This window comes from Protopterus annectens, chromosome 8.part0, assembly GCF_019279795.1.
Source record: "Protopterus annectens isolate FY-2018-M chromosome 8.part0, PAN1.0, whole genome shotgun sequence".
NCBI lineage: Eukaryota > Metazoa > Chordata > Ceratodontiformes > Protopteridae > Protopterus > Protopterus annectens.
The window spans coordinates 1,643,035,842-1,643,056,865 of NC_056741.1; the positions used below are offsets into that span (position 1 = coordinate 1,643,035,842).

The following is a 21,024-nucleotide window of genomic DNA, read 5'->3' on the forward strand; positions in this document are numbered from 1 at the left end:
TTACTTCCTATGCTAGGCAAAGACACCTGGTTGGCAACACTAGATTTAAAAGAAGCATACCTGCACAACCCAATCAGGGAATCTTGCAGAAGATACCTATGCTTCAAAGCAGGCTGCAAGCATTATCAGTTCTCTGCACTGCCCTTTGGCTTGTGTACTGCGCCCAGGGTATTCACAAAGTGCCTGGCTCCAGTTATTGCATTTTACAGGCAAAGAAGTATTCAGATATACCCATACCTGGACGATTGTCTAATTCAGGCAGAAAGCCAGGGCATACTTTTGAATCATGTGGTGTTTGTAAAAAGGGTTCTAACTTGTCTGGGGTACACCAAAAACGAAAAGAAATCACAGCTGGTACCCTGTCAACAAATTACATTCCTGGGAGCAAGCTTGAATACAATTTCCCAAATGGCTTTACCTCATGCCAGAAAAGCAAATTCATTTGGTAACCTATTTCAAACAAGTGGCCACAACAATCCTGCTATCTGCAAGACAAATACTGCAAGCCTTGGGGTTCATGGCCTCCTGCATTCTTCTAATTCCATATACAAGACTGCATATGAGGAAACTACAGTGGTATCTAAAAAGCATATGAAGTCAACCTTCTCACAGCCTGGAAACCATGCTTCCTAGCATACCTTGCCTGCGCCTAGAGTTCCTCTGGTGGGCAGAGGCCTGCCACCAAAACAAGGGACTACCATTCACACTACCCCCTGCCACCCAAACCCTAACAGATGCATCAGACTATGCTTGGGGGGGGGGGGCTCACCTGGCAGGGAAGTGCAATCAGGGCAAATGGCACCCAAGTCAAATGCACCTACATATCAATCAAAAAGAAATGTTAGCTGTACAGAATGCTCTGACTGCCTTCAAGGACTACATTCTTCCAGGACAACACCACGGTTATTTGGTACATAAGCAGGGGGGTACACATTCCTACCCCCTCTGCAGATTAGCCGTGGCATTGTGGAACACAGCCTTGAGCTACCAAGTACACCTACAAGCTCAATTCCTGCCAGGAAAATTAAATACTTTGGCAGACGGACTAAGCAGGAGCCTCATGGACCCACAAAAGTGGAAACCGGAACCAAGGATTTTCAACATGTTGACAAGCGAATGGGGGAGCCCAGACATACATCTATTTGCCCCCCCCCCCCCCAGAACTACCAGTTGGACAAGTTTTGCACAAGGACTCCCCACAAACAAGCCTTAAAAGTGGATGCTCTGTCCTTCAGCTGGAAAAACCCATCAGTCTACACCTTCCCCCCACTGCCTCTGCTCTTTAATGTTCCACTAAAAGTCAAACAGGACAAACCAAGCATGATCTTGATTGCTCCAGACTGGCTGCGCCAACACTGGTACCCCCTCCTACGCAATGTGTCGCAATTAGCTCCATGGCACCTGCCTCAGACCCCTTCCCTGCTGTCTCATCAGGAGAACCAAATTCTGCACCGTCAGCTTCCAACATTAAACCTTGCAGCCTGGCTAATCACTTAAATTCACCCTTATCCCTCAGCAAACCTGTGATGGATGTAATCTTAGAGGCAAGGAGACCTAGTACTAGAAAATCTTATGCTGAAAAATGGAAAAGATTCTGTGCCTGGAACCAGTCTCAAGGGATGAGCACAGCAGCACCCAATTTACCTCAGATTTTGCAGTACTTAACTGAGATGTTTCACAAGGGCCTCTTTCCTCCATTAAAATTCACGCCTCTGCCATTTCCAGCTCATTATAACACAGAACCTCCCCTCTTCTCTCATCCTCTGCTCAAGCAGTACCTCAAAGGGGCCAAAAATTTGAGACTACCCAGGAGAGCTCCGACCCCTGCCTGGGACCTTAACTTTGTATTGGAGAAACTCACTCTACCTCCTTTCAAGCCAGCTGCTACTACAGAGTTAAAATTTCTTTCTTGGAAAACAGCTTTCCTTTTAGCAATCGCTTCAGCTAGAAGGATATCTGAATTACACAGGCCCTTATGGCAGTGGAGCCTTTCATCATCTTTCATGTGGACAGGGTGTCACTCGGGACCAATCCATCCTTCATGCCCAAAGTGGTATCCAGTGTGGCTCTTAATCAGTCCATTCATTTGCCGACCTTTCCCAATCCATAGAACAAAGGAGAACGGATTCTGCATTCCTTGGATGTGCACAGACAACTTAGATTCTACTTGGACTGGACTAAACCTCGAAGAAAATCTGAACAACTGCTGGTAGCATTTGCTGCAGGGGCAGAGGGGAAGGCTATTTCAAAACAATCCATTTCTAAATGGATAAGCCATTGCATTAATTTCTGTTATAAGCACCATGGGAAGCCTATCCCCCAGGGGATCAGATCTCACTCCACCAGGGCTGCATCTACTTCAGCAGCCTTCCTCAGAGGTGTTCCTACCAGGGGCATCCTAGAAGCTGCTACCTGGAGTTCTGTACATACTTTCACCAAGCATTATCATTTACCAATTTTCTCTAAATCCAGAGCTGGCTTTGCAGCTGCTGTCTTGCAGGGCCTTATAGCTGGCCCGAATGCTATATAAACTCCTCCTCCCAGCATTAGCTTTAGGAATCTACCCAAATGTAATGACTGCAACAGTGAAACATGAAGAACATAGTACAGTTGTGTACACTTACCATAAATGTAGAAGTTCTTCTGGCCATACCTCTACTTTCTTTACTACGCTTAAAAGCCAGTTTGGTGTATTTGCTTTTTTGTTGGAGGGGTATATCTTTGTGCTTTTATGTTTAATTGCTTCCCATTAGGGGGGGCACCTAACATCTGGGGCATGAAAAACTGATGTAATGGCATCGGCTGCATGTTTTATACCCCTGACGACCTGACGTCATGGAAGAAGGGACAGCAACTGATGCAGGACCCGAGACTTTGTTAATCAGGCCGACTGAGGGTAACCTGCAAGCAGATTACCCACATGTAATGACTGCAACAGTGAGTATACTCTAACATCTACATTTATGGTAAGTGTACACAACTCTGCTTTTCTTGAGCTTCTCCCTTGTTCCAAACTTATCCCTTTCCACTTTGAATTATAGTTTTCTGCTTGTGCTATGTATAGGAGCCTTAATTGTGTAGCTCTGAAATACCCCTTCAAATTGGGTAATCCCAATCCACCCTGTTATACTGGAAGAATCAGCTTATCCAGCTTGACACTTGCCATCTTCCCCTCCCAGATAAAGTCCTTCAGCTCTTTATTAATTGGTGTCCGCAGTTTCTCCACTGGTTGATTAAAAATGTGCTTGATCTGTGTATAAGACAAAGGGACTTAAAACATTTTGACTGCTTGTATCGTACTATCCATATCTATATAACAGAGTTTCCATTTGCTCAGTTTTTGCATTGTCTTTTGTTTAGTCTCTTTCCACATATCCTTAGCTGCCACACCAGCATCATTTTTTAATCCATACTCCAATATATTTAATTTTATCATGTCTCCATAAGGATGGATATTGCTGAACCAATTTGTGTGGGGGCATAATTTACCACTATTGGCTTTGTTTAGCCAAGTTAATTTTGTATCCCCAAAAGATTTGAAACTGTATCAAAATGTTTCACAACACTGTAATGTCTCTTTCTGGTTTTGTCAGGTATGAAATAATGTTGTCTGCAAATAGAGCCAGCTTTTTTGACTACCATATCAATTATCTACTTGAATTTCTGAGTCCCTTATTTTTTTTGCCAGTGGTTCTAAATATAATGCAGATAACAAGGGGAAAGAGGAATCCCCTGCCTGGTTCCTCCGCTCAAGCAGAAATTACCAGAGAGGACTCCTTGCACTTCAGTTTTTGCCTCCGATCCCCCTTATATCCTCCTAATAAACTTTATAATTTTTTCAGGAAATACAAAGGCTTTCATTGCCCTGCTCATAAAGTCCCAGCTTACTCTGTCAAATGATTTCTCTGCATCAAGACCCACCAAAAATAATGGTATTTTATTGCAGTGTGCTTCTCTCTGGATCATCACTGTTCTGTTAATGTTGTCAAATGTTTGCCTCCCCTCCACAAAACTACATTGATCCATATCTATCAATTTTGGCATTACTTTTGTCATTCTTTTAGCCATTATAGACATGAGCACTTTTATAATCCTGGTTTAGTATTGAAATGGACCTGTATGAAGTGGAGTCTGATGGAGCTTTACCTCCTTTAGGTATTCCAGCTAACACTGTTTTCTTCCAGGATGTTCGTACTTCTCTTAAAATACTGTTAAACAAACCCCTCCAGATCTGTCAGTTTTTACCTCATAGCTTCCAAGGTTCCACAAGAGTACCATAGTTATACATCACAATTTTTCTGTCATCTTCCCCTATCCTAACCATTAATAATTGATCCTCATCTATCTCCAACCTTGGCATATGCAGTTCTTCCATAAGCATTTCCATTTGTAGCTTTTCTTGATTTCCATGTTTCTCTGCTTTATACAGGCTTTCATAGAATTTCCAAAATATTTCTTATATCTTTACAGGATCTGTTACCTTCCTTGTTATAGGCTCCCTAAGCTTGGTGACTACCTTTTCTACTTTCTGTTGCCTAAATTGTTGTGCTAAATGTTTTTGTGCTCTACTGTTCTTACCAAAAAACAATCGCTTAACAGCAATCTTTCTAAGCTTGTGCATGTTATTGAGGTAATCCCGTATTTTCTGCTTAGCGTTGTGCAATTGATCCTTATCTTATCTGAGATTCCCTCTATTCTGTAATACTTTAACATTTGTCTGTCCCTCTAAGTAATTCTTGTTACTTCTTAACCATAGCTCCCTTTCTTTTATTTCCACCCTATTTTTAAACTCCACTTTAACTTTATCCCACTCCCTAGCTATATTTTTGGAAGAAATTTCTGTCCTTTCTAATAGCTGCTTGAATAATGTCCACTACCCAGTCCTTAAATTCCTTTCTTTTCAACTGGTAGGTTGGAAAGCACCAATATCTCATTTTTATTTCATTACTCTGTGTTTTTATTTTAGTTCTTATCTGCACACTATCTGAAATAGTTATTGGGTGTGTATCAAGACCTTCAATTAAATGCACATATTTATGCGAAATGTAAATTCTGTCTAGCCTAGCCCAGTTTTTATGTCTTTGGGAATAATATGTAAATTCACTCCAAACTCCCCCTGCTACTGAATTCACATCTTCCATGCCAAATTTTCATAATGTTTTTTTAAAAAAATGTACCCTCCTTTGTTATACTTTCCCTTCTTGGCTCCACAGAGACATATTCACTTTTGCAAATCGTATTCCAGTCCCGATGTATAAATAATATTCCTTTCTGAAAACTGATCATTTCTCCCAGAATTTTCTTAAGCTTCATTATAACAGTTTTAGGTGGAATATAAATACATGCCAGTGTAATCCTCCTCCCTTGCCAGTAGCTCCTTAACACTACAAATCTGCCATTGTCTTTTTTTATCCTCTTCTATTACTGTTGGAGTTCCTCTTGCAATTTAATATAAGTACTCCTATTTTCCTTTGTCCCAGGTATTCTGCTGAATAACCATCCTGAAAACCTTTATCAAATTCACCAGTTCAGCTCTTTCTAAGTGTGTCTCCTGTTTGTGTCTTTCGGCTTTTCCCGGTTAGGGATCGCCACAGCGGAACTCCGGTTCGCTAATGATTGGTAGTTGATTTTTACGTGCAGAGTTACCAGCCCTGATGCACAACCTTCAATGAAGGTACGCCCATTCACGCATGTCTCCACACACAAGACGCTCTAGCTGAGAATCGAACCGGACAGCGTCTTACTCTGAGGTGACAACACTACCGCAGCACCACCACCGTGGTCCAAAGTGTGCCTCCTGTAACATACCTATTTGCACTCTATATTTTTTTTAACGTAGTTAACTACTCTTTCTTTTTTGTATTTGTTTGTGAGACCATTAACATTTAAAGACATTACAAAAAGCATCCTTGCATTAAAGTTATTATTCCCTCCTTTTATGTACAACACCTTTTTGTCAAATATCTAGTTAATAGGATCATAGGATGTTATTAGGCTAATGGCCCTAGGGCCTTTACAACCTAGCCAAGATACTCTTGTTTTCACAATCAACACCTGTTGTCCCAATCCAAGAGAGAGAGAGGGGGAACCCCCAGGGTGAATTTATGGTTACCCGTCCAGTTGTCCAGATTGCGTTTGAAGAGGGCCGGTGAGGTGCTGTGTTTGACATGAATTGGGAGTCTGTTCCAAAGGTATGGTAGCCTCAGGGAGACAAATCTGTTCCTCCAGCAGGTTCTGTTCATGTCACATACGAGGTTAAGGTCATTACAGCGAGTTACTTGTGTGTCATTTGACTTGCAGAAATGCAGCATTTTGAATAAAGCTGGGCCAGAGATTGCCGTATAGGCAAGGTGGATATCACCTCTGAGTAGTCTGTATGAAACAAAGTGACTGTGATTTCAGCTGATCCACATTGGAAAGTTCCATATTTCCAGTGTTACATGCATACACTGACAGGTTGAACTTTTATACAGTTGTTTGTGGTCATATCCGTTTGAGCTTGTGTCGCATCTTATAAAACTTTTTGTTTTATTGAAAGCCCTCAGACAAAAAACACAGACACACCCTAGTACACCCCCAAAAAACTTAACTTCTTGCACACAAAACTATGTACATTTTCAAGTACTAAAGTTTTACCTTCCTGATGGGAACAAAAGTCCCAAACTGACAGCCACACACAGAGACTTGAGTTAACCTAAAACAAAAGGTTAAACATGCTAAGACGCATGGTGCAGCCTGTGCTTCTAAGTGCTAATTGGTTTTCTCTTTCTTTTATAGCTCTCCCAGCTAGGAAAACCCATGAAAGCTTTCAGAGAACATTCTCTCCTAGCCAGTTTCTTTTCTCAGTTTTTTTTCTTCAGCCAGTTGCTCTCCACCAGACTGTAATCAATTTATCTTTATCAGATTGTCTCCATGCAGAAAAGAGAAGTAGTCAGCCAGTTTCTCTCTCTCAGATTGTTTCCATGGAAACATGAAGACCAGCTGCAGAATTGCTACTGAGTATACATGTATTTGCTAGGAAAAAGGCTCCTAATATTCTGTAGTCATTTTGATTTACTTGCTTACTTTTAAAACTTGTTACTAAGTCAATCTAAAGTCATTAATCCAGTAATTCCCCCATGTAAGAATGAGAAAACACATATATTTTTCTTTTGTCTTGCTCTTTTTTAACCAGGCTATTTTTCATTGCATTGCCTACATTTCTTAAAACTGAACAAAAAGAAAGAGAGAAGTGAAAAAAAGCAGCTCCATTACACTTAAAAATAACAGAGAAAGCTTTACTTTATAACATGCAAAGAAAAACACCCACACCGCAAAAATATTGCTAATAAAAAAAAATTCTTTACTTAAAGTTAACCTTCTCCCTCCTCTCCCCCCCCCCAAAACATTTTTGAACATTAATGAGGAATTAGGACATATGCTTTTAGAGTCCCCCACAAGTCCAACAAATTATTAAACTGTCCAGTATTTCCATATTTTCTTTTTCTGTCATGTTTCACACACATAATTATTGCACTGCAATCCCACATTACTTGTTTTATTACTGTTGATCTCCATCTCCCAAATCATTTCTCTGCTACATTTCAAATGTATTCACAATTCTTCTTATCAGCTCTCATGCTCCCTTCCTTCACTCCAACATTTTCCATTGAAACACCGGAAAAAGTTTTGCAGGACCACTCTGTGGTCTTTATTACTAGAAGAACAAGAAGCAGAATCTCTTTCTGTTTTACACCGCACTTTTTGTTTGACGTTTTGTATTTCCTCCTTAGCATGTACTTCATCAAAAAAGTGATTTTGTCCCTCCAGTGAAAAATACCTTAAACACAGCTGGGTACAGCAGTTTGAAAATCTCACCTGCATCTCCACATTCTTTGAATAATGGAATACATTTGCCTCTCTTTTGCCTGTTGTACAGTGAGTAACCATTCTCAACAAACACTTTGCCATCTCCAACTTTTAGTGCTTTGTCCTTCTGCCATAGTTCTGTCAGTATGCACTCCATCTGCTGGTAGGATTGCATCTTTACTATTAAAGGTCTAGGTTACTTTCTCATAGCCAGGTTTGAAGCATTCACACAGTGTGCCCTTTCAACTAACAACTCCTGCTGTGGAATACCAGTCCAGTTGCTCATTTGTGCTTTCAAAAAATTAATGCAGTCTTTTCCTTCCAGCTTCTGTGGCATAGCTGAAAATTTCAGGCTTTCCCTACGTGCTGTGATGTTCATTGTGTTTCACTGTTGCAGTCTTAACACTTGGGTTATCCTGCTGGCAGGCTACCCGCAGTCAGCCCGAATTCCAAAGTCTTGGTCCGGCTTTGGTTGCTGTCGCCTCTTCCCTGACGTCAGTCCGCCAGGGGTATAAAAAATGCAGCTGGCGCCATTTTTTTCAGTCTTTCTTGCCGCGCAGTGCCTGAAGCAAAAGCAGTTCGCAAGTGCCGGTCGGCCGACTCCTGAGATTTTCAAAATTTAATTTCAGATCAGAAATCTTCTATAAAGCTAAGTACCCCATTGGGGAAACTTTTTTTCTTGCTCCAGACCATTGTCAGAAAAAGTTAACAATTGTATTTCTTGTGGGAAGCAAATACCTCATAAGGATGTTCATTCTTACTGTATTCCTTGCATAGGCCCAGACCACGATGTTGCTAGTTGTCGGTTTTGTGCTAGATTTAACCAACACACTAAGCGTCGGTACAGTTTTGCATTTCATTACTTTGGCCGAAGGTTTAACTGCATAATGCCGTCAGAACAGCCGACGACCGGAGTTCATAAAAAGCGCAAGGAAAAAGAGATGTACAGGCATCTGAGATCCAAAACCGACGACAAAGCCTCTTCTAGGCCGGTCGCCGGTTCTCAGTGAGGCACTTTTGCAGCCCCTGACACCCGCTACCTCAGAGCCACAGGCTGCCTCCAACTCCCACATGGAGACAGCTAGGTCTCTGGATACTCAAGGTATTGGGCCTTCGGAAATTAATCCCTCAGATGGGTCCGGAGCCGCTGAGCAGGCATCGGCTTCTGAGGGTGTTTTCAGATCTACACAGCTTTATATCAAGCTAACATCAGCATCAAAGACAAAGACTGAAACATTTTTAAAGACAAGGAAACAAGTACAGCATTCTCCAGGACAGACTTCCATGCCTAAGAAACAGATGCTGAAAATGGCCGAAGACCTAATTACTTTGATCAGGGGTTCCCATCCCCCCCCACCCGATAAGAGGCCTAGGCAAGACACTGAATATGATTCGTCTGATCAGGTTTCCATTTCCTCTGACTCCTCTTCAGAACAGGGATACTCTATTCCTCCCTATGAGGTTTCTGATGCTGAAGAGTAAATCCCTTCAGCTTCTCCTCCTGAGGACTACTCATTTGGGGAAACCCTGCATACCATGAGGGAGCATTTCCACTGGGAGAGCCAAGATTATTCAGACTCTAAGAAAAGGCTCAGACTTTCTTTTACTACCTCAGCACAGACCTCTTGCTATTCCTCCTGTTCTAGACATTGTAGATGTATTTACAGAGTCTGGCCTGTCTCCCGACTCTTTACCTCCTGCACCTGTTAAGCCAGACAGATACTACAGGGTTCCAGATTCCCATACATTTTTATATAAAAACCCTGCTGCTGACCCAGAAACCATTTCTCAGGGTCCAAAAGGGGTCAAGGCTGCTACTGCAAAAAAAAAAAAAAACCCCTGTCCCCTCAGGTAGAGATTCTAGGGTACTGGACAGATGGGGGAAAAAAGTTTACACTTTTGCTACCTTGGCTGTAAAGGCTTTAAATTGTCAATTTCATATGCTTAAATATCAGCAATACTTAATGCCTCTGTTGAAACAAAAAAATGTTGACAAATTCTGAATGCTCTGAGAACAAGGAATTGCAGGATGTTCATCGTGTTTCACTGTTGCAGTCATTACTCTTGGGTTATCCTGCTGGCAGGCTATCCTCAGTTGGCCAGAATTCCAAAGTCTAGGTCCGGCGTCAGTTGCTGTCGCCTCTTTCCTGACGTCAGTGTGCCAGAGGTATAAAAGATGCAGCTGATGCCATTTTCTTAAGTCTTTCTTGCCACGCAGTGCCCGAAGCAAAAGCAGTTCGCAAGTGCCAGTCGGCAGACTCCTGAGATTTTCAAATCCGAATTTCAGAACCGAAGTCTTCATTAAAGCTAAGTACCCCATTGGAGAAACTTTTTCCTTGCTCCAGACCGATGTCAGAAAAAGTTAACAATTGCATTTTTTGTGGCAAGCAAATACCTCATAAGGATTTTCACTCTTACTGTATTCCTTGCCTAGGCCCTGATCACAACGTTGCTAGCTGTCGGTTTTGTGCTAGATTTAACCAGCGCACTAAGCGTTGGTTTGATTTTGCATTTCATTACTTTGGCCGAAGATTTAATTATATAATGCCATCAGAACAGCTGACAAACGGAGGTTACAAAAAACGCAAGGATAAGGAAAAGGACAGGCATCTGAGGTCCAAAACAGACTACGAGGCCTCGGCTAGGCCAGTCGCTGGTTCGCCGGTTCTCAGTGAGGCACTTTCGCAGCCCCTGGCACCTGCTACCTCAGAGCTGCAGGCCGCTTCCGACTCCCATGTGGAGCCGACTGGGCCTCTGGATACTCAAGGTATTGGACACTCGGAAATCATTCCCTCAGATGGGTCCGGAGCTGCTGAGCAGGCATCGGCTTCTGAGGGTGTCTTCAGACCTACACAACTATATATAAAGCCATCTTCAGCTTCAAAGACAAAGACTAAAGCAGCTCTAAAGACAAAAAAACAAGTACAGCATTCTCCTACTCAAACTTCCATGCCTAAAAAACAAGATGCTCAAAATGGCTGAAGACCTAATTACTTTGATCAGGGGCTCCCATCCCTCTCCTGATATAAGGCGTAGGGGCTCCCATCCCTCTCCTGATATAAGGCGTAGGCAAGAGACAAGAGTATGATTCGTCTGATCAGGTTTCTATTTCCTCTGATTCCTCTTCTGAACAGGATTACTCCATGCTTCCCTATGAGGATTCTGATGCTGAAGAATCCGTTCCTTCAGCCTCTCCTTCTGAGGATTATTCTTTTGGGGAAACCCTGCATACCATAAGGGAGCATTTCCACTGGGAGAGCCAAGATTATTGTGAATCTAAGAAAAGGCTCAGACTTTCTACTACTTCCTCAGCACAGACTCCTTGCTATTCCACCTGTTTTAGACATTGTAGATGTATTTTCAGTGTCCGGCCTATCCCCTGACTCTACTCCCTGCTCCTGCTAAGCCAGACAGATACTACAGGGTTCCGGATTCTCTCAAATTCCTATATAAAATTCCCGCTGCTGACCCAGAAACTATATCTCCGGGTCCCAAAGGGGTTAAAGCTTCCACTGCAAAAAAACCCTGTCCCCTCTGATAGGGACTCTAGGGCTCTAGACAGATGGGGGGAAAACGTCTGCACTTCTGCTACCTTGGCTGTAAGGGCTTTAAATTTCCAGTTTCATATGCTTAAATATCAGCAATATTTAATGTCATTGCTTAAACAGAAATTGTTGACAAATACTGAATGTTCAGAGAACAAGGAATTGCAGGATTTATTGCATGCAGCTGAACAAGTGGGAAAGCATACTTTGCAATGTGGTTATGATTCACTGAAGGCCTCTTGCAGGGCCGCTGTTACAGGTTCTGTTATTAGAAGGCATGCTTGGTTAAAGGAACAGAATCTGCCTGATCATGTTAAAAAAAAAATATTAGCTGCACCATTGCAGCATGATTCTTTGTTTGGTACTAAAGCAGAAGAGGTGTTGAAAAAAATGGAGGATAAAGCAAAATCCATGCAGACTGTCAAAAATTTCTTACAGGTGCAACCACCCAGGTTTAGCAGGAACTAGCCTTCTAAAAATTGGTCCTTTCCAGTGTCAGACAGACCACAGAGGCAGATATAGCCATCCCAGAGGCAGATCTCAGCCCCAAGGCTCATACAGGCCTAAACAATGGGGTGCTCCTACCTCCAAAAGCAGAGAAGACAAATCACAACCTTACAGGAAACAGTCCCAATGACTTTCCTCTGCCAGATCCAAGCACTTTTCTTTTGGCAGCCCCCTTAGGGGGAAAACTAGCACTTTTCTCATCAAATTGGCAAAAGGTTACCCAAGACAAATGGGTCTTGAACATAGTGTCCGAAGGCTACAGGTTCCATTTTCACATTCTACCAAGGTCAAAAGGTATGCCGGACCTGCCACACAATCAATGGGCAGAGGCACAAAAACAAATTACAGCCCTCCTGGACATGAGGGCTATTCAGCAAGTACCACAACAAGAGCAGGGGCAAGAATTTTACTCCAGACTTTTCTTAGTACCCAGAAAGGACAGAACCTGGAGACCAATACTGGACCTGTCTATACTAAATATGTTTCTGGAAGTTCCAAAATTCAAGATGTTGACTCTACAGCAGCTACTGCCAATGCTGGGCAAGAAGGCTTGGCTTGTAACTTTGGACCTAAAAGAGGCATACCTGCATGTCCCAATCAGACAAGCTTGCAGAAGATACCTCAGATTCATAGCTGGCTCAATGCATTACTAATTCTCTGCACTGCCCTTTGGCTTATCTACTGTGCCCAGGGTCTTCACAAAATGCCTGGCACCAGTGATTGTGTTTTGCAGACAAAGAGGAATTCAAATATATTCCTACTTGGATGACTGCCTAATTCAAGCAGAGAACAAAGACATTCTTCTAAAGCACCTGGCGTTTGTAAAAAGATTACTAACTGGCTTAGGGTACACAGTAAACGAAAAGAAATCAAAACTAGTGCCCTCTCAAGAGATAATATTCCTGGGTGCAAGCTTAAATAAACTGCCCAGATGGCTTATCTCACGCCAGACAAACAAAAGCAACTGACTTTTTACTTCAAGAAATTGGCAACAAAAACCCACCTATCTGCAAGGAAATTCCTGCAGGCCCTGGGTTTCATGACATCCTGCATTCTACTAACTCCATAGGCCAGACTGCATATGAGGAAACTGCAATGGTATCTAAAAAGTGTTTGGACTCAGCATTGCCACAGCCTGGAGACGGTAATTGCACTCATTCCCTGCCTGCAACAGGAGTTTCGATGGTGGGCAGAAGCCTGTCACCACAACAAGGTCCTGCCATTCTCTTTACCCACAGCCAGACAGACACTGACAACGGATGCATCAGATTACGCCTGGGGGGCCCATATGGCAGGAAAATGTATTCAGGGCACATGGCCTGCAAACAAGATGCATCTTCACATCAATCAAAAAGAGATGCTAGCTGTTCAAAATGCCCTGACATCTTTCAAGGACCTGCTTCATCCAGGACAGCTACTAATAAAGACAGACAGCACTACGGTCATGTGGTACATAACCAAGCAGGGAGGTACACTTTCCCACCCCCTCTGCAGACAAGCAATGACCTTATGGGACACAGCATTGGCTTTTCAAGTTCACCTGCAAGCACAATTCCTGCCAGGAAAAACAAATACTCTGGCAGATGAACTAAGCAGAAACCTCATGGATCCCCACGAATGGAAACTGGATCCACAAGTCTTCAGCATGATAATCAGGAAATAGGGATGCCCAGACATAGATCTATTTGTCTCCCCTCACAACTGAAAATTGCAGAGATTTTGCACAAGGATTTATCACAAGCAAGCATGGAAAGTGGACGTCCTATCCTTCAGCTGGAAAAATCTAACAGTATATGCCTTTCCTCCACTGCCTCTCCTTCCCAGGGTACTCCTTAAGTTCAGACAAAAGAAGCCAAAAATGATACTGATGCACCAGACTGGCCATGCCAGCACTGGTACCCAGTCCTAAAGAGCTTGTCTCAAGGTCCAGCATGGATATTGCCTCAAACTTCTCACTTGCTGACCCAACAAAACAATCTGATCCTGTGCAGCCAACTCAGGACCTTAAATCTGGCAGCATGGCAGATAATGTTGCCATTCAAAACAATCCTCTTTCAAAAGCTGTTATGGATGTTATCTTGGAGGCCAGGAGGCCCAGTACCAGAAAATCTTATAGTACCAGAAAATCTTATGCGGAAAAATGGAAGAGATTCTGTGCTTGGAACCAGGAACAAGGCATTGTCACGTGTACCAAATATCCCTCAGATTTTACAATACCTAACTGAGATGCTGAACAAAGGCCTTTCTTTCTCATCAGTTAAGATTCGTGCCTCTGCCATATCAGCCCATTACAATACGGAATCACCTATCTTTTCTCATCCTTTAATTAGGCAGTATCTCAGAGGGGCCAAAACATTAGGCCTCCAAGGAGAGTACCAACTCCGGCCTGGGACCTCAATTATATTTTGGAAAAACTAACACTTCCTCCTTTCGAGCCAGCATCAACAGCAGATATAAAATAATTATCCTGGAAAACAGCTCTACTCCTAGCAATAACCTCTGCAAGGCGAGTCTCGGAGTTACAAGCACTCATGGCTGTGGAACCTTTTATCATTTTTCATCCAGACAGGGTTTCTCCGAGGACAACCCCTACATTTATGCCTAAGGTGGTATCCAGTGTGGCCCTCCACCAAGCCATTCACTTGCCTACTTTTTATCCAAATCCACAGAACAAGGGTGAGAAAGTTCTGCACTCTTTGGACATACACAGGCAGTTGCGCTTCTACTTGGACAGAACTAAAGCTTTCAGAAAGACTGAGCAACTTTTAGTGTCATATGCTGCAGGATCACAAGGAAAGGCCATCTCAAAACAGACTATTTCAAAATGGATAGACCACTGCATCCGTTTCTGCTATTTTCAACATGGCAAATCTGTGCCTAAGGGCATTAGGCCTCATACCACCAGAGCAGCAACCACTTCAGCAGCCTTCCTCAGAGGAGTACCAACCAAAGATATCTTAGAGGCTGTAACTTGGAGTTCAGTGCACACTTTCACAAAGCACTACCACTTACCTCTTTACTCTAAGTCCAGAGCTGGCTTTGCCACTGCAGTTCTGCAGGGCCTCATAGCCTGTCCTAATCCTATTTAGCCCAGCCACACATACTCAGCTTTGGGATTCAACCTAAGAGTAATGATTGCAACAGTGAAATACGATGAACATAGTACAGCTGTGTACCTACCATAAATGTAGATGTTCGAGTGTATTCACTGTTGCAGTCCAGGTTACCCACCCACCATCCCCCTTCTCTTTGCTGGGACTTATCTGCACTTCTCTATCCTATACAACCTATTTGGTGTATTTGCTTGTAGATAAAGGAAATTTTACTTTTGTGCGTGCATTTTTATTAGCATATTTTTCAGCCTACCAATTTGGGGGCATCTGACATCTGGGGCAAGAAAACCTGAAGAAAATGGTGTTGGCTGCATCTTTTATACCCCTGGTGCACTGACCTCAGGGAAGAGGTGACAGCAACCGACGCCGGACCTAGACTTTGGAATTCTGGCCGACTGAGGGAAGCCTGCCAGCAGGATATCCCAAGAGTAATGACTGCAACAGTGAATACACTCGAACATCTACATTTATGGTAGGTACACAACTGTACTGTTTATTGCATGCAGCTGAACAAGTGGGAAAACATACTTTGCAATATGGTTATGATTCACTGGAGGCGTCTTGCAGGGCCGCTGTAACAGGTTCTGTCATTAGAAGGCATGCTTGGTTAAAGGAACAGACTCTGCCTGATCATGTTAAAGCAAAATTATTGGATGTTCCATTACAGCATGATACTTTGTTTGGTGTTAAGGCAGAAGAGGTGTTGAAGAAAATGGAGGATAAAGCTAAATCTATGCAGACAGTGAAGGATTTCTTGCAGGTAGAGCCGCCCAGATTTAGCAGGAACTGGCCTTATAAGAATTGGTCCTTTCCTGTGTCAGACAGGCCACAAAGAGGCATTTCTCCCCGGGCCTCCGCTGAAAACAGGCTCTGTGGAACCTAGTCGGACATTCCCGGTCAACAAATGATAAATAAATAAATAAATAAATAAATAAAAATAAATATCAACGCCCTAGAGGCAGACAACAGCCCCAGGGCTCATACAGGCCCAAACAGTGGGGTGCTTCTACCTCCAGAAGCGGAGAAGACAAATCACAGCCATATAGGAAACAGTCCCAATGACTTCCCTCTGCCAATGCCAAGCATTTATCTTTTGGCAGCACCCTTAGGGGGAAAGCTAGCATTTTTTTCACAAAATTGGCACATGATTACCCAGGACAAATGGGTCTTAAATATAGTCTCTCAGGGCTACAGGTTCCACTTTCACACCCTTCCAAAGGCAAAAGGCATGCCAGACATGCCACACAATCAGTGGGCAGAGGCACAAAAACAAGTTTCATCTCTTATGGACATGAGGGCTATTCAGCCAGTGCCACAACAAGAGCAGGGACAAGGATTTTGCTCAAGACTTTTCTTAGTACCAAGAAAGGACAAAGCATGGAGACCAATTCTGGACCTGTCTATTCTAAATACTTTCCTGAATGTTCCGAAATTCAAAATGTTGACTCTGCAGCAGCTTCTGCCCATGCTGGGCAAGAAGGCTTGGCTTGTAACTTTGGACCTCAGAGAGGCATACCTGCATGTCCCAGTCAGACAATCTTGCAGAAGATACCTCAGATTCATAGCTGGCTCAATGCACTACCAATTCTCTGCACTGCCCTTTGGCTTATCTAATGCGCCCAGGGTCTTCACAAAATGCCTGGCATCAGTAACTGCATTTTGCAGACAGGAATTCAAATAAATCCCTACTTGCATGACTGCCTTATTCAAGCAGAGACCAAAGACATTCTACTAAAGCATCTGGCATTTATAAAGAGATTACTAATCTGTCTAGGGTACACAGTAAACGAAAATAAATCAAAACTAGTACCGTCTCGAGATAATATTCCTGGGTCCAAGCTTAAATACAAGATGGCTTATCTCACGCCAGACAAGCAAAGGCAACTGACTTCTTACTTCGAAAGCATGGCAACAAAGACCCAGTTATCTGCAAGAAAAATTCTGCAGGCTCTGGGCTACATGGCCTCCTGCATTCTGCTAATTCCATATGCAAGACTGCATATGAGGAAACTACAATGGTACCTAAAATGTGTTTGGACTCATTGCCACAGCCTGGAATCATTAATTTCACTCATTCCCTGCCTGCAACAGGAGTTTTGATGGTGGGCACAGGCCTGTCACCACAACAAGGGACATCCATTCACTTTACCCACAGCCAGGCAAACACTAACAACAGATGCATCAGATTATGCCTGGGGGGCCCACATGGCAGGAAAATGTATTCAGGGCACATGGCCCCCAAGCCAAAGGCATCTACACATCAATCAAAAAGAGATGCTAGCTGTACAAAATGCCCTGACAGCCTTCAAGGACTTGCTTCATCCAGGACAGCTGCTGATAAAGACGGACAACACCACAGTCATGTGGTACATAAACAAGCAGGGGGGCACACATTCCTACCCCCTCAGCAGACGAGCCATGATTTTGTGGAACACAGCCTTGACCTACCAAGTACAACTACAAGCACAATTCCTGCCAGGTAAAACAAATGCTCTGGCAGACGAACTAAGCAGAAACCTCATGGACCCTCACGAGTGGAAGCTAGATCCACAAATCTTCAGCATAACAAGGAAATGGGGATGCCCAGACAGATCTTTTTGCCTCCCCTCACAACTGCCAACTTCAGAGATTCTGCACAAGGACTTATCACAAACAAGCATGGAAAGTGGATGTTTTGTCATTCAGCTGGAATAACCTTACAGTATATGCCTTTCCTCCCCAAGGTACTCCTAAAGGTCAGACAAGAGAAGCCAAAAATGTTTCTGATTGCCCTGGATTGGCCACACCAACGCTGGTACCCAATCCTAAGGAGCTTGTCCCAAGGCCCATCCTGGACATTGCCTCAAATTCCTCATTTACTGACCCAACAAAACAATCAGATCCTGCACAGCCAACTCAGAACTCTAAATCTAGCTGCATGGTGGATACTATAACCATTCAGAATACAAGTGGTTATGGAGGTTATTTTGGAGGCCAGGAGGCCCAGCACCAGAAAATCTTGTGCAGAAAAATGGAAGCGATTCTGTGCTTGGAACCAGGCACAAGGAATTGACACGCTTGTTCCAAATATTCCTCAGATTTTACAATATCTAACTGAGATGCTGGACAAAGGCCTATTCTTCTCATTAATTAAGATCCATGCCTCTGCCTTTTCAGCTTATTACAATACAGGCCCACCTATTTTTTCATATCCATTGCTTAGGCAGTTTCGCAGGGGTGCCAAAAACATAAGACCTCCAAGGAGAGCACCAATACCTGCATGGGACCTCAATTTTGTCTTGGAAAAACTCACACTGCCTCCTTTTGAGCCAGCCAATACAGCTGAGATAAAATTTTTATGGAAAAACAGCTCTGCTCCTAGCAATAACTTCAAGAAGAGTCTCAGAGTTACAGGAACTAATGACTGTGAAGCCTTTTATTATATTCCATCCGAACAGGGTTTCTCTAATGACAAACCCAACATTTATGCCTAAGGTAGTGTCCAGTGTGGCTCTTAACCAAACCATTAATTTGCCTACTTTTTACCCAAACCCACAGAATAAAGGGGAGAGACTTCTGCATTCTTTAGACATATAGAGACAGCTACTCTTCTACTTGGACAAAACTAAAGCTTTCAGAAAGACTGAGCAACATTTAGTGGCATATGCTGCAGGATCACAAGGAAAGGCCATCTCAAAGCAGACTATTTCAAAATGGATAGGACACTGCATTCTTTTCTGCTATTCACAACATGGCAAATCAGTGCCTATGAGCATTAGACCACATTCTACCAGGGCAGCAGCCACCTCAGCAGCCTTCCTTAGAGGAGTACCAACCAAGGATATTTTGGAGGCTGCAACTTGGACTTCAGTGCACACTTTTACTAAACACTACCACTTGCCTCTTTACTCTACTCTAAATCCAGAGCAGGCTTTGCCACTGCAGTTCTGCAGGGCCTTATAGCCACTCCTAATTCTATTTAGACCCAGCTGCCCAACCTCAGCTTTGGGATTCAACCCAAGTGTAGTGACTGCAACAGTGAAACACGATGAACATAGTACAGTTGTGTACCTACCATAAATGTAGATGTTCGAGTGTATTCACTGTTGCAGTCCAGGTTACCCACCCACCATCCCCCTCTCTTTGCTGGGACTTATCTGTACTTCTCTATCCTATACAACCTATGTGGTGTATTTGCTTGTAGATGAAGGTATTGTTTATTTTACTGCAGGCTTTTATAAGCAATGTTTCTTTAGCCTACCCTTTTGGGGGCACCTGACATCTGGGGCAAGAAAAACTGAAGAAAATGGCGTCGGCTGCATCCTTTATATCTCTGGCGTATTGACGTCCGGGAAGAGGCGACAGCAACCGACGCCGGACCAAGACTTTGGAATTTGGGCTGACTGCGGGTAGCCTGCCAGCAGGATAACCCAAGTGTAATGACTACAACGGTGAATACACTCTAACATCTACATTTATGGTAGGTACACAACTGTACTTTCTCTAGTTCTATTATTTTTTTGAAGCATCACTTGCTGAGCAGTCTCATATTCAACCAGTCTTTTCTACATTTCGACCTCTGATTTTTGTAGCTTTATCACTTCATATGAGTATTTGTTTAAAGCTTCTTCCATTTTTTCCAGTCTTTTGTTTGTGTTGATATACTCAGTGTCTGTGCAGTTGTCTTATATCTTCCTGTAGGTTACTGGAATTAATGTCTGGAGGTTGCATTGCTATTTGCTGGACAGCTGCAGAACTTTCCCCACTCACTGTTTCTTCTCACCTTTTGTAAGATGATTTTTTCCAGGTTTTCTTTCTTTTTTTCTTGGCATCCAGTCAGTACACATACTAGCCAGTTACTGAAATTTACACACAAACAGATGTCTGCTGGCCTTCTCTGCTGAGTTTTTATTTTCACACTGGGAGAGATAGAGTTAAGAATGTCTTACAATGTATACACACTAACTTTATAGAATGCAAATTTAACCATAGTGTTGTATCATACTGTGTAATATGATGAGTGAAGATGTATTGTTACAAACTAAAGTGCCAAATCATGGTTTTAAAACTAAGGTTTTTATGTAAGGACAGCCAAAATGTGGACTAGACTACAAAACTGATAAAAACTGCAATTTGGATCAGTTCAAAAAATTGACTGGATTTCTTGTGCTGCAGAACTTAAATCCCAACCATTGGGACCAGGACGTATACTCCATAATGGCTCTGTTTAGTGTCATGAATTTGTACTAACACCTTTGACCTTTGTACTGCCAACTAAGAGTTCAAGTGCTGGAAGTTTTTTTTTTTTTTTTTTTTTTTTTTTTTGTATGAAGCCTTGTTTCGAATCAGTTAGTTGTAATGCAGTCCATGTTCCCTTAGACTCCTAATTGTTGTCCCCTTCTTTGTGCAGTATGTGTGCATGGATGATTGACAGATTTGGGAGTGAAGAGCAGAGGCACAGGTATTGTCCCAAACTGTGCACAATGGAGAAGTTTGCTTCTTACTGCCTCACAGAACCAGGTAAGGTATGCAGTGCTGTTTTCCACATTCTCTTGTTGGCCAGAATTGATATTTTAAGATAAATTGCTTTTCTGGCATTTAGAGAGGTCAGCGGTATTGTATGTAACTGTGTAAACGGAAAAAAAAAATTGTAGTAAGTTATGTATTTTAATGAAGTTAACATATTTATGCATGAATAATATAAGCATACATGTAAATGTTTTAATGTTTTACTTATCTGTCATACTTTGGCTGTGTATTGTATATGCAACCTGGTCAAATGCCTTAATGGCATTTTTTTTTTTATTCCTGAGTGCATTTTTTTACTTGTTAATTTGTTATTTAACTGTATCATTGTGGCAGAGGTTGTGACTGAAAGGGGTCCAGTTCACTTATCCAATTAAAGTATAAATAATTGAAAAAAGTGTGACTGGGTTAATGTACATATCCCTTCTGAACTGTTAAGGTGCTAGAGTTAAAAGAAGCTTACTAGAAAAATATGAGATTTAAAGTATTTTGTTCATGTCCAAACA

At 42.6% G+C, this 21,024-nt stretch overlaps 1 protein-coding gene across 2 annotated transcripts in view; it reads left to right on the forward strand.

Moving 5' to 3' along the window:
• ACAD8 (acyl-CoA dehydrogenase family member 8) overlaps positions 1–21,024 on the forward strand; it is a 599,439-nt gene that overhangs the window by 115,373 nt on the left and 463,042 nt on the right. For both annotated transcript variants that reach the window (XM_044081167.1, XM_044081168.1), the window contains exon 4: positions 20,403–20,512. In XM_044081167.1, coding sequence (XP_043937102.1) covers positions 20,403–20,512 — 110 coding nt within the window. The remainder of the gene's footprint in view (positions 1–20,402; positions 20,513–21,024) is intronic.